This window comes from Neodiprion fabricii, chromosome 3 (genome assembly GCF_021155785.1).
Source record: "Neodiprion fabricii isolate iyNeoFabr1 chromosome 3, iyNeoFabr1.1, whole genome shotgun sequence".
In the NCBI taxonomy this organism is placed as follows: Eukaryota; Metazoa; Arthropoda; class Insecta; order Hymenoptera; family Diprionidae; genus Neodiprion; species Neodiprion fabricii.
Window position 1 is genome coordinate 15199615 of NC_060241.1, and position 12791 is coordinate 15212405.

At 34.0% G+C, this 12791-nt stretch overlaps 2 protein-coding genes across 2 annotated transcripts; both read left to right on the forward strand.

The window, feature by feature from the left end:
• Positions 1–292: 292 nt before the first annotated feature.
• On the forward strand, positions 293–1075 carry LOC124178376 (glutamyl-tRNA(Gln) amidotransferase subunit C, mitochondrial). The gene has a single exon (XM_046561657.1). The coding sequence runs from the start codon at positions 668–670 to the stop codon at positions 1073–1075; it is 408 nt and encodes a 135-aa protein (XP_046417613.1). The 5' UTR covers positions 293–667.
• A 36-nt stretch (positions 1076–1111) lies between these two features.
• Positions 1112–11360, forward strand: LOC124178366 (DNA polymerase subunit gamma-2, mitochondrial). Its single transcript, XM_046561639.1, has 2 exons — positions 1112–1654; positions 10653–11360. Exons 1-2 carry the CDS (start codon positions 1112–1114, stop codon positions 11061–11063), a joined length of 954 nt encoding a protein of 317 aa, XP_046417595.1. The 3' UTR covers positions 11064–11360.
• The last annotated feature ends 1431 nt before the right edge of the window (positions 11361–12791 follow it).

Sequence of the window (12791 nt, forward strand, 5' to 3'; positions counted from 1 at the left end):
AGCTTTGCCAGATTCCGAATGGCCCCGAAGGTTCTCGACTTCAGCCGAATGACGTGCGGTACTGCGGAAAAATATTTTGATCTCAACGCAGTGCGGTGCGGCATGCCGGAGGTTGCCGCTGCCGGACTTGCGCCGGGCTCTTGATTGGTCACCGCCGCATTTGCCGGAGCTCAACGCATACATGGAGTCTCAGCTTTAAGCTAAGTACCTTACTCGCGTGACAGGGGGTCGCAGAGAGAGACAGCTCAACAGGGGATATTTGTCCTTTTCTGTACAGTCCCAACCAGAATGTTATCCTTGTAAACAAAACGCATGACCTGACTATCAGCGGCATTAATGCATATGGCATGTGAATGTCACAATATTTCAAGCGGTGTACAATGTATTCAGTCATTCGCACTATTGTAAACTATTAGCCATCGTTCCTGTACACCTAAAACCACGGACTTACCCAACACTATCCTCACGCATTTCACGTGTACAAGTATGCGTTTTGATTACGAGGACAACTTTCTGGTTGGGACTGTACAGAAAAAGACAAGGATCCTCTGTTGAGCGATCTCTCTCTGCGAGCGAATATACTACCCCAGCAGCGAGAGTAAGCGGTTCAGTATATCTCTATTTCAGTGGTTCTAACGCACGTCATTGCTAGATTTTCAAAGCACTAATGATCAGATTTGGACGTGTTACTTACAATGGATGGAATAGATTTCACCTGCGGCAGTTTACAACTAAATCATCACACGATACCGACAACTTCACTTTGGTTGTAGACAATAAGTCCATCGAACAATTGGAAAGGTTATCTTTGGTAAACTTCGGCAGCGCGGAAGGTATCGCCAGACTAGAATCCGCAATTACTTTTGCTAAGCAACTGTGGTTGGTAGAACTCAACGCCGACATCCAGCCAATGTATACCGTGCTCGAAAATCAAAAACTTAAACTTAGAGACGATCAAGTTTTCGATGGTGGTTACACCAAAAAGGTGTTGAAGAACGCCGCTTTAACAGAGGAAGATTACTTTATAGCTCCACCGGGCAACGTTCCCGTTAATCTCACTACCAACAAATACTAGCTACTGTAAATTCTATATGCAAACTGAAGCAGTGTGATGAAAGCCAATAAAATATTGTCTCTGCTAGGCACAGACTTTCTGACCGTTTCGGAAACAGAATTTATATATGGCCCTTCTGGACGATTCCTTCTACGAAATGTCGAAGACGTTTGGTGGAAATATTGTGTTGTATCAGAAAAATACAACGTTTATCCAACTCAGATTTCTCAAGTCTCGAGAACCCTACGATATCTCAGGGACTCGAGATGTGACGGACTACCGTTCGGTCTAGCATCAATAGAAACAACTGAAAATGACCAAAGACAAAGCAAAATGCTTGACCTTCCGCTGCCTCCTTTATGCACAAGAATGAGTGTAATGACGTTCGGTGAGAAAACTTCGGCCAAAGATTTATTCTACAGGAAACAGAGAGAGCGCAAGGCTTGGTGGCGCAAGTTCAGCAATAATCCATCCCGATTTGTAACTACAAATTCTGAAAAAAATGAAAATCGTGAAGTTATGAGTATTCAAGCTCATTTGCCATCTCAAGATTTAAGTGTTGAAGTTGTATCATTTGGCAAAGTGGAATGTTATTTGCAGGTACGATGTAAATTCTTAAATCTTAACTATAATATCTGAATCTAATATATTTATTGCTATGAAGATGAAGTTAGTAACGTTACTGTAACGATGCATGTTTATGAAAAATCATTACTTCGCACGTTTTCGAATGTCTGAAATTTAGTCGACTATGATAAACAAGATATACTCATATTTTATGAAGCCAACTCCTTGCAAGTCATTCTAAAATGGCGCAATAATGATTTTTTCCCCGATGTTTTGTTACGTTAACGTTACTAACATCAGCCTCATTTATTTCTTTCTTTATACGTATATTCTTGATGTACAAATGATTTTTTAATATTATAAGGTATATTTGCTAGTATTGCAGTTATCCTAGTGCAAATATTTTTCTGAAAATTTCACATTTTGCGGAGTTTTTCAGAGAACTTTACATATTTTATTTTTAAAGTCAATTCCTGTTACATAAAATTGTAAAACTTTACTGCATTTTTTTACACTTTGTAAAATTTCACTTCACATCCTCGCAAGTGTTTAACTTGAAATCTATTCCTTTTTTATTTAGTAGTATAATATCTCAGAAAAGCTCTGCAGATTCTTGTACAGTTTGCGTGATTCGTACAAACATTCTTGCAAATTCATCACTGTCGTGCAAGCTGTATCAACACTAAAAAATGTCTAACCTAATTGCATAGTCTCGTGTTCAACATGCACTTTTAACTCAAAGTGAACTGAAAATGGCCTTTTGATTGCTCGAGCGAATTGATTTAGTCGATATCCAATTGCTTCGGGAAAGTACACCAGTTCTTGGAAACCAAAATAATTATGTAAAAAAATTCAGTCAAACCAGGAGAAATTTGGCAGAGAATGCGGAGTATTTCAGTCATGGATAATCCCTCGGTATTTAAATATTGTAAAAGTATCTACAGAGTCAGTTGTGTAAAAGGTTACTATGGGTTTCAGAAAATTCTGGAGAAATGCAGATGATTCTATTTAGAATGAGTCCTTCAGTATCTGTTTAGCGTCAATAATTTTTCGAGACTTTCAGCTGATTATGTCATAAAATTACAATGTTGCATAGAAAATAAGGTAAAACATTGGCACGGAATTTATATAAATTAGCAGAGAATCGCATTTTTGCTGTATGAATTTGTTTCAGCAAAGTTCAGTGTTTGAAGACTTTTTGGAAAAATTTGAAGAATTTCAGAATTATTCTGAAAAATGTGTATCTAGAAGTGAAAACCGTGGTGTAATTAATTCTTTTTTTTTTTAACTTATTTACCATTTCAAACCTACATCAAGGTTTATATCTGCTATACAGAGAGGTAGATTACAATGTAGTTATGTTTTCTTTTGACAATCTTTTTATCCAAATTATTTTTTTATACTTTTAGAATACAATTTTTAAGAAACCTAATCATACTTTTACAGGTTTGTACATTGGGTTCTGTAATTATAGCTTCTACAGATATAGGAAGTTATAGCTTTAGTTTAACAATTCGTTAATAAAATCAGTGCGTTGTTGGTCGTGAAGCGAGCATCGCCAAAAAATGTGATTGATGTTTCAATTTTCTTTACCATGTTTGCATAAACGAGATGCAACTACTTTTATACTAGCGAGTGATTCAGCTAAGTTATAGTAATTAGTGTAATAGCATTCTCTTTGAATATTTTGTAGAAATCTGTGTGCGGTATTTTAATTATGTTGCAAGAAGCTTCGTTCGTGGCAAATTTGGCAAGTGAGTCGGCATTTTCATTTCCTACCAAACCTATATGGGATAGTAACCAGGAAAACTTGAGAATGTAGCTAGAATATATGTTTATAACTTCATTATACTTTCTTTCAATATCATACTAGGATGGGAGCCCATCGTCGGAAAGTTTACGTCATCAAACAACCGGTTAATACATACTCTATTTGAAAAGATAATTACTAAATGATATTAAACAGTCGGTCTACCTAAGCATATCCTAGTGGGACATCCTTAATGAAGGTAATTTACCTGGTATAAACAGGTATGTGACCTACATTACAAAACATGCAGCGGAAATTTATACAGAATACACAGAAATATGAGTTATTTGAAACTACCTTGATCTGTCTTACTTCACCCTGGTGATTACCCACCTCAGCTAACCAGCCTAAAGGGGTGCATTTTTAGTATCTCACCTACCTCATCAAACATCCAGTTTTTTTTAAATTTTATTTCGAAGTTCTAACCATATACTATACAAATATCTTGGTCTGCCTAAGTAAACACTGGCGCACATGTGGGACAGACCAGATTTATAGGACTATTTGCCTTATCAAGAATTTCAATTGAAACACTATTCATCATGCAATATTAATACGTAATATAAGTGCAATATTACCATGCAATTCGAGTAATGAAAGAACATCGTTTTTTGTGTGAAATTTATTGGTTACAATAATAACAGATTAGCGTGAAATAATAATAGATATGGGGACATATTCAACAAGTATTGCAATATTAAAATTAATATTATGCATTATTAGATATGCAATGTGTACAAAACAATAGAAAACGTAAACATATAGTATTATGCAATTATGATTTGAAATTATTTTTTCACACTTATTTGGTAGTATTGGAATCGTAAATGTCTACCGCCGATTGTGAATCTTCATCTTCGCCTAGTTCTCCTTGACTGCATTCCTTATCATCTATAATTACATCATCAATATGTAATGGCGTTCGCTCTCCTTTACACCACAATGGTGTAAGTTCATTATGTTTTAAAAATACACCATGATCTTCTGCAGAAAGATAAATGCATCGCCGATTGGTAGCATTTTACCACATCGTATTGACAAACATAGTTCGTAAAATTTTTTGTTCCAAAAATCGCCAGTAAGGGAGGATGAGACTTGAATTAAATTTTTTTTAATTGTTCATAAAATTGTGGTCCTTAGTTGTCAAAGCCTAAAATTGCTGGAACATTTCTAGACGGGCAGCATTCACACTGATACAGTATTTTGCGTTATATAACTGCACTGTATATTGTTTAATTACTTCAATTTTTTCAGCGTCGAAAATATCATGAGCAGAAGTTAGAGTTAATCACGAATAGAAATATTTCAGCGATTTTATGCTTTGACAATTAAAGCCGACAATTTTATAAACAATTTTAAAAAATTTAATTCAAGTCTCATCCTCCCCTTGCTGGCGATCTTTGGATGAAAAAATTTTACGAACCATTTTTGTCAATACAATGTGGCAAAATGCTACTAATCCGCGATGCATCTATCTTTCTCCAGAAAATCGTGGTTTGTGTTTACAAGATAATAAACTTACACCATTGTGGTATAAAGGAGAACCAACGCCATTACATATTAATAATGTAATCATACATGATAAGTAATGGCTTGAAGGTGAATTATACAAAGATGAAGATTCATGATCTGCGGTAGACATTTACGATTCCGATACTAACAAATAACTGAAAAATTAGTTTCAAATCATAATTACGTAATACTCTATGTTTACTCTATTTTTACTCTTCCATTGTTTTGTACACATTACATAATTTATAATACTGTAATTTTAATTTTAATATTGCAATACTTGTTTAACATTTTCTCGTATCCATTATTATTTCACGCTAATCTGTTATTATTGTAACCAATAAATTTCACACAAAACATGATGTTCTTTCATTACTTGAATTGCATGATAATATTGCACTTATATTACATATTAATATTGTATGATGAACAATGTTTCAATTGAAATTCTGGATAAAGCAAATAATCCTATAAATCTTTACTGCCACGCATGTGCGCCAGTTTTTATTTAGGCAGACCAACATATTTGTATAGTATATGGTTAGAAATTTAAATTTAAATTAAAAAAGCCAGATGTTCGATGACGTAGGTGAGATACTGAAATGTACACCTTTAGGGTAGTTAGCTGAGCACTTCCACCAGGGTGAAGCAAGACAGATCAAGGTAGTTTCAAATAACTCATATTTCTGTATAAATTTCAGATACACGTTTCGTATCGTAGGTCACGTACCTGTTTATGTTAGGTAAATTATCTTGATTAAGGATGTCTTGCTAGGATATGCTTAGGCAGACCGACGGTTCAATATTCTTTAGTATGTTTCCGTTTTAATAAAGTAAAAATTAATCGGATGTTTAGTGACGTAAGCTTTCTGAAGGTGGGCTCCTGTACTACATGTTAAGTAGTTTGATGATCTGCTAAGTTTTGAATTTTTTAAGGTTTGAAGAGCACTGAGAAAATCAGAGAAAAGGAATACGTTACAATTGTTTTGTTGGAGAGCAATATCCATGGTATTATTCAGAGCGATACATTCAGCAGTGTAGACCGATGCATTAGTGTTGCTACTTTTAGTTACACCTGTATGAAAATTTGCGAATGAACAAGCAAATCCGACGAATTTGTTTTCTTTGTGTTTGCTGCCATCAGTGTATATTGCTAATGCATTACTGTTGTGTAAGAATTAGTCGCGTACAGAGTACGGATTTGTACTGTTCTTAAGTGTTTTCCTAATTCTGTTTCTATAGGTAGAGAGGTTATTACAGTTTCATTATCGTGTTCATATATAATGTAGTTGTTTTGTGTTTTGATAACTAACTCATTTTGTCACGTCGTTAACGTTTGCAATGCATTCTAGTAAAATACGTTTTCTTTTGCACTTCATTAGGCAGGTTTGATACGCTATGTTAGCGTACATCGAAGAGTTTCTGTGAGCAAGCACATTTGTTACGTAACAATTGCCTAGAAGCTTTGCTCGTTCAATTAGTAACATTTTCATATGTCTCACCAGATTTTTGAAAAAATTGGCAGATTTTTCGCAATAGATTTATTTTCTTTATTTTGCTAATTAAAAACAAATACAAATGGTATAATAATTCCGAAAAATCTGAAACAATGAAATTGGAAACAGTAAAAAGGACTATCCACTCCGGCTCTAAGCTTAAAAATTTTGATTGCTGACACACGATTTTTCAGATTTTTAAATTGTCTCGATTAATACCATGGGTTCGAAAAATTATAGAAATAAAAACCGTGTCTGAAAATCTACAAAAAAAATGAGTGCCTTCCGACGTGAGAACAATCGTATAAAAAATCGCGGGCCAAATCCGAGAGGTCGAGGAACTTTTTTTTTCGAATGCCAAGATCTACAACATATCAAAAATCCAAACGAATTCACTGAAACCCAGTTCTCGTAAGATTATTGTGGGGTTCTTTGTCTAGATCATACTCAAAAGATGAAAAAAGGCCACGCAATGTAGAGCCAAATTTTGTTAGGTACTTTTAACTTGTCTGCAATAAGTTTTCCTTGTGAAAGTGACATGACATCTGGCAGTGGTTCAAAGATAATGTTTTATATTTTCGCGTACATATTCGTAATCTTGTTGACAGTCATTTTTAGAAATTCATATTTTTCTTCAAAATTCTACAGAAAACAATTTTTTGGTTTTCGAGTTGTAAATTTCCTTGATACTTCCAAAAATTCACAGTCTCTATTCGAAGCTATAGATTTCCATGGAAATTCGAACAATTCTATAAATTCACGAAATTTTACTTTCAATATATGATGGCTGGTGGACTTTTATATTTTGGTTTTAGAAGATTGTTTTTAAGAGAATTCATGGATTTAAAAAAAAAAATTTCACTTCATTTCTTTATTTGTAATATTTCATGGTTATACAGAAATAAATAATCCACACAGAAACAACTATTTTCAATGACCTGCACTTTATTGTAATTTGGTGTAGAAATTAGTTTCACCAGGGTATCCCAATACATATTTATGTACACATGGTATTATTATGGAATAAAGTATGATGCGAATGTTAATATTTGACGAATAAGTATTTGTTTCTTAGATATGCAGGTCAGCGAAAAAATTTCAATTTGTTTACGTTTCGGTTAATATTTGATGTGATAACTAATTAATTTCCAGAAAAATTCGTAGGTATAGTAATTTCCACCAGGGATATATTTTCTGCGAGTTTAAAAAAATCCGCGGTGTATTTGCATGGGTAGCGCCATATCATTTTTATTGCAAGATTGTGAAATGTATACTTTTTGCATAGTAGCTTTTGTCTTTCGAAACTTTGTGATATTCTATTCCATGATTTTGTAGCAGCCGCAGAGGACTCTTGCAATCTCGTAGGAAATACTACGATTTCTATAGCGAGTTGTATAAATTCATGAAATTGGACAAATTTTTCTGAGCGAAAAATTCTGAGTTGCTTGACTAACGCGACTGGTAGTAATTCTTCTTAGAAAGCTGCAATTCATGTACTTTTTTCTCAAAGACTTTTATTTTTTACGCAATTTTATGAATTTGCATTCTATAATTTTTCAACTTGAAGACTGTCTTAGATTTTTCAGTTCTATTAAAGTGAGTATAATTATTCTCAGAATCCTACGAATTATTTATGAAGGAAAATTTTGTTTTGTAGTAGTAGCGAGGGATAGTTATGTTTCGTAGAAAATTTTAACGATTGCAGTTTTTGCTCAAAACATTGTATTTTATTTTATGAAATTCTGATTCACGATTTTCACATTTCTCTAAAAATTTATGCAATATTGTAGAGAAATTTTACAGAGTTAAATAGAGTTTAATCTTTAAACGGTGGGACTAGTCGACATATCCACCAGCAGTCAATTCGGAGACTCTACATAAGAAATTCATTGTATTTATTTATAAATTTCACGTCTAATAAAAAGTCGATTTTAACTTACATTTCCTCGCCATCGAAAGGTTAACAGAAACATTTTTACCCGGGAAATTTTTAATTACACTTAAAAATTCCTGTAAGAGTGTTTAATCTTCAAGCACTCCTGCAATTGGCAAAAACACCGAGCATGTAGCACATACTTTTGTTAAAGGTATTCGTTCACGATTTCTGTTGTCGATTATAGAAAGCAATTACACAAGTACTGCCTGATGAAAGAACATCACAGTTTAAGTAAAACAGTGAAATATGCACTTTTTCAGATATATGCTTCTGAAAGTGAGCAGTATTTCCTACAGCAGTATTTGATAGTATGTGTTATTTGTATGCACCTATATCCTAAAAACTGGTTCAGGCTTCATGCTGCTACACTGGTAGATGAAGGTGAAGTTGGCGGCCAAATGTGTTAAACTTCTTTTCAACTTAATAACACCTTATGGCTTAAGGTAGTACCGTGATAAATCACTTTTCTTATAATATCTTTCGATTTTTGAATACACATAATTTTAAGTGTGCTTTATACGTAAGAATTTTTTTTAATAGTCCTTGCGGTACTAAATTTTGAAATATTAGCAATCGAAAGTCGTACATTTAACATGTATTCCCTATCCCGACCGTAGTTAGAGTGAGCATTTTATTTAATAACAGCCATATTTTTCTTAGGATTGTTTTCAAAAACTGAGAATTATTAATTCAGGATATAACAAGTAATTTTTTTCAAAAAAAACATAAGCAAGCGGTATTAATTTTTTCGTAAATAACTTTTAAAGTTGGTGACTTGCGATGATTCACGTGAGTGGAAGTAAGTGAGCGATAGTCGGTAAAGAAAGACAGCACTAGTGAGTGAGAAAGAAAACAATAGCCATTGACTATTGGTGTCCTTTACATGTCACGGTACTACCTTAATGCTTGTGATTCTATAAAAGTGTTGAATTTTTAGAAAATTTACTAATATCTTCAATTTTTGGATTTCGTCACCTTTTTTCGACCTATAGTAGTACGTGTGAGGCCACTTACTCTGGTTGCTGAGTTTGGCGGTATCACTGGCTGCACTGAATCCATTTTTCAGCAATGAGTTCGTTGTGTTTTTATAGCGACTAGAGCAATACATGTATTATCAAAATCTTGCAAACGTTGACTTGCAGGCCTTGAAACACATTATTTCTTCTTCAGATTCAATTTCAATTAGTATTTTTCATTTTAACTCCAAGTTTGAAAATTGACTGATTGTAACTGAAAGAAACTATGTAGAGATAATAGCCAAGAGTTGCATCAGTTGAGTTTGTTTAATGCGTCGTCTTGAAATTTTGAGGTTTGCTCTCTTGAGAAACTACGCAGTCTTACACGGAATTTGATATATCTTACTGTCTTGTTCGTCATGAGATTGAAGTGAGTAAGATTAACGAAACGAAATATTGAGAAAAAAATCAATTTTTTCAAGTTTAGTAGTTGACCAAGGTTTTAAAATGTGAGTATTCCTTGCTTCATTACAGTTTACTGGATTTCGAACAATTCTGTAAAGTTATGGAATAATAATTTCGCTAAATATACACTGTTACACTAATGTTACAAACTTCAATCTCATTATTTATTACAAACACACGATGAGGTTGAAGTTCCTAACATTGATGTATCAAAACGTTTTTTGTTTCTACAAAATAATTCTGAAGTTGCAAAATACAGATTAGTTTTCAGAGTTTCGTAATGTAGCATGTTACATGAGATGTGAAACTTTTACATTTTTTATCATAGGCTGCAGAGAAATGTTTCATCCTTTTATCATATTCTGTATACAGGGTATTCTATCTCAAATTATATTTTATGCTCTATCACATAAAGCATGCAGGCATAGGAAGTGTTGACCATGAATAATTTTTAATTTGTTTACTTAGCCACATATAAACAGAATAATCAATTTAAGGTACCACCTTGGATTTATTTGCTCCAACATTGATATTCCGCTTTACTGTTAATTTTTTATATTCTACAAGTAATTCAACTAAGCAACTAAGTTTTTTTTTTACTGAGTCGTTTTTCATGATAAACGAATACCATTTGGTTTTCATTTTACAATCTACATCATGCTAAAAGTTCAGATCATGTTATCTCAAAGTATGAAGTGGAAGCCACTTGCTGATAAATATAGTGTCGATAATATAGAGTTGCTAATTTACTGAAAAATCCTGAGAATAGACTGCAAACCATATGTCTATTTGACTTTTGATAGAGCTGTGTGATATGTTCTCGTTATTGTTTAACCAATATGTATTTAAATTGCAGAACTGTCAGAGCGGCAGTATCAGTGAGGCGTACATCGTTGAGCACACAACATCTCTAGAGCTTGCTGTTTTAACACTTTTATGTGACGGGTACGCGGAGGATAAGAAATCATTACATCTTCACCCAAAACTTGCTCCATACAAAGCATTAATTATGCCAGACAATACTGGCAATGAAGAGTTACTTCAGCTTGTCGTGTACCTCAATAATCAATTGAAGGCGGAGAGTCTAAACACAATTGTTTCTTCAACTAGCAATGATGTGCATGTTCTTCAAGTTCCATACATGATCTTAGTAGATAATGACAGTCTTAGAAGTGGTATTGTTCAAGTAACAAATCAGTTGACTACTATCAGTGAAAGAGTGCACATAACTGATTTAGTCAAGAACATTGCCGCATGTTGCACTTGAATGATGAGCGATAATGTTTGTAAATGAACAATGTACTTGGAAATAATAATAGAAATAATGATAACGATGATGATGATAATAATAATACCACATAGTTCCAGCTGGGGGTGGTCACACAGGAGGTGGCGGTTTAGTGGGTAGGCCAATCGGGAGTCGCACATGAATGCCAGCCCATACGACTGGCGCGATTGTGTCACTTGGATTCCGTAACTTCACAGATAAAAAAAAAAAACCAAAAAAAAAAATCGATATTGATGGTGATAGCAATAATAATGATAATAATAATAATAATAATAATCACGACTAAAATCCCCTATATCCGATAGGGTATGACACCAGGAAGTTTTCTATACACTTGTGCAGGGCAAAGGAGGAGATGGATCAGTGACTATCATTATGTGTTTGCAGCCGTCTTAAGATGTTCAATAGAAATACCCGCATGTATACAAGGGACAAAAAAAACTATAGAATATTCTGCCCAATAGCTGGACTGAATTGAAAACTCAACTCGTCGATCCCATGTCAGAATGGCGTATTTCACACAGCAACCATTAAAAAAACGTTTCAGAAATTTCATAAGGTTTTTTTCTTGGAGAATTTTTATGGAAACCATATATAATTCTCACTACTCTAAGTACAAAGGACTGTTACATCCTGTTAGTGTTTCTTGTTATGAAGCAGTGAGAATAAAAGTAAATCTGGAACTGTGGGAACAAATTGGTTTAATTGATTGAATATTAATTTAGAATGTCTGTGAAAAGTGATATATTGATAGCAGCTCAAGAGGACACAATCGAGATGTTATTAAAAATGGTATGACATACAGTAAAACCTCGTTTATCCGAGCTAATGTGGGAAGGAGGTGTCTCAGATAAGCGAAAACTCGGACAACACCAAAGAAATGAAAAATTTGAATCAGTTTTTATGTATTTGAAATGGTAGAATGAAATTTAATCACAAAAGTATATAAAAGTGAATATCTAACGAACGTAGATTAATCTTTAGGGTACAAAGCATTGTTACTACATATAAACAACAAAGTAGCAATCGCAAAATATTTCGCGCGTACAGCAGAGACACAGCGAATTATCCGAATTTTTCCGTATTATCCGAGCGTACACCTCAATTAATGCGGAGTTCTTGGATAAGTCTGTTACCTCGGATAACGCGGAGACTCGGTTCATCGAAGACCGGATAAACGAGGTTTTACTGTACTTGATGTTACCATTGTAGTATGCTTCTAGCACTAGAATTTTGGTGTATGATTAACAGATAATCTTGGCTCTTGGGGTACAGATCAGTAATCAGGGTGACGACAATTTTATTGAAATGATATTCCCTGATTTTTCCCTGGCTCTTCCTGCCAGAAATGTTAGTATTTCCTGATATTTTACCAACAAGCTTTTGAAATATCAAGCAGCTTTTACGTTCAACAGCGCCTAAAATTGTGTACCTGGAAAGAGGCAGGAGGTATAAAAGTTGAACAGGTTTATTTTTAAAGGTAAGTGTGGCTCAATTTACGAAGTAAAATTGAAATTTGCAAATGACTGAGGAATAAAGCAAAACATGAATCCATTATTGCCGGTAGGACAATGTAACTCCCTGACTACTCCGAATGTTCCTGGTAAGTTGCCACCCTGGTAATTGAGTGATATTAAATTTTGTTTGTATCATAGGCTTCGTTTCAATTAGATGCAATTTGGTCGGCATCACTTACACTCTCGAAGC

Bases quoted from the DNA above. Each gene is read 5' to 3' on its own strand.
- LOC124178376 (XM_046561657.1), top strand. From the start codon at position 668: ATGATCAGATTTGGACGTGTTACTTACAATGGATGGAATAGATTTCAC.
- LOC124178366 (XM_046561639.1), top strand. From the start codon at position 1,112: ATGAAAGCCAATAAAATATTGTCTCTGCTAGGCACAGACTTTCTGACC. The intron at 1,655-10,652 runs GTACGATGTAAA...TTTAAATTGCAG, and splicing joins AAGTGGAATGTTATTTGCAG to AACTGTCAGAGCGGCAGTAT.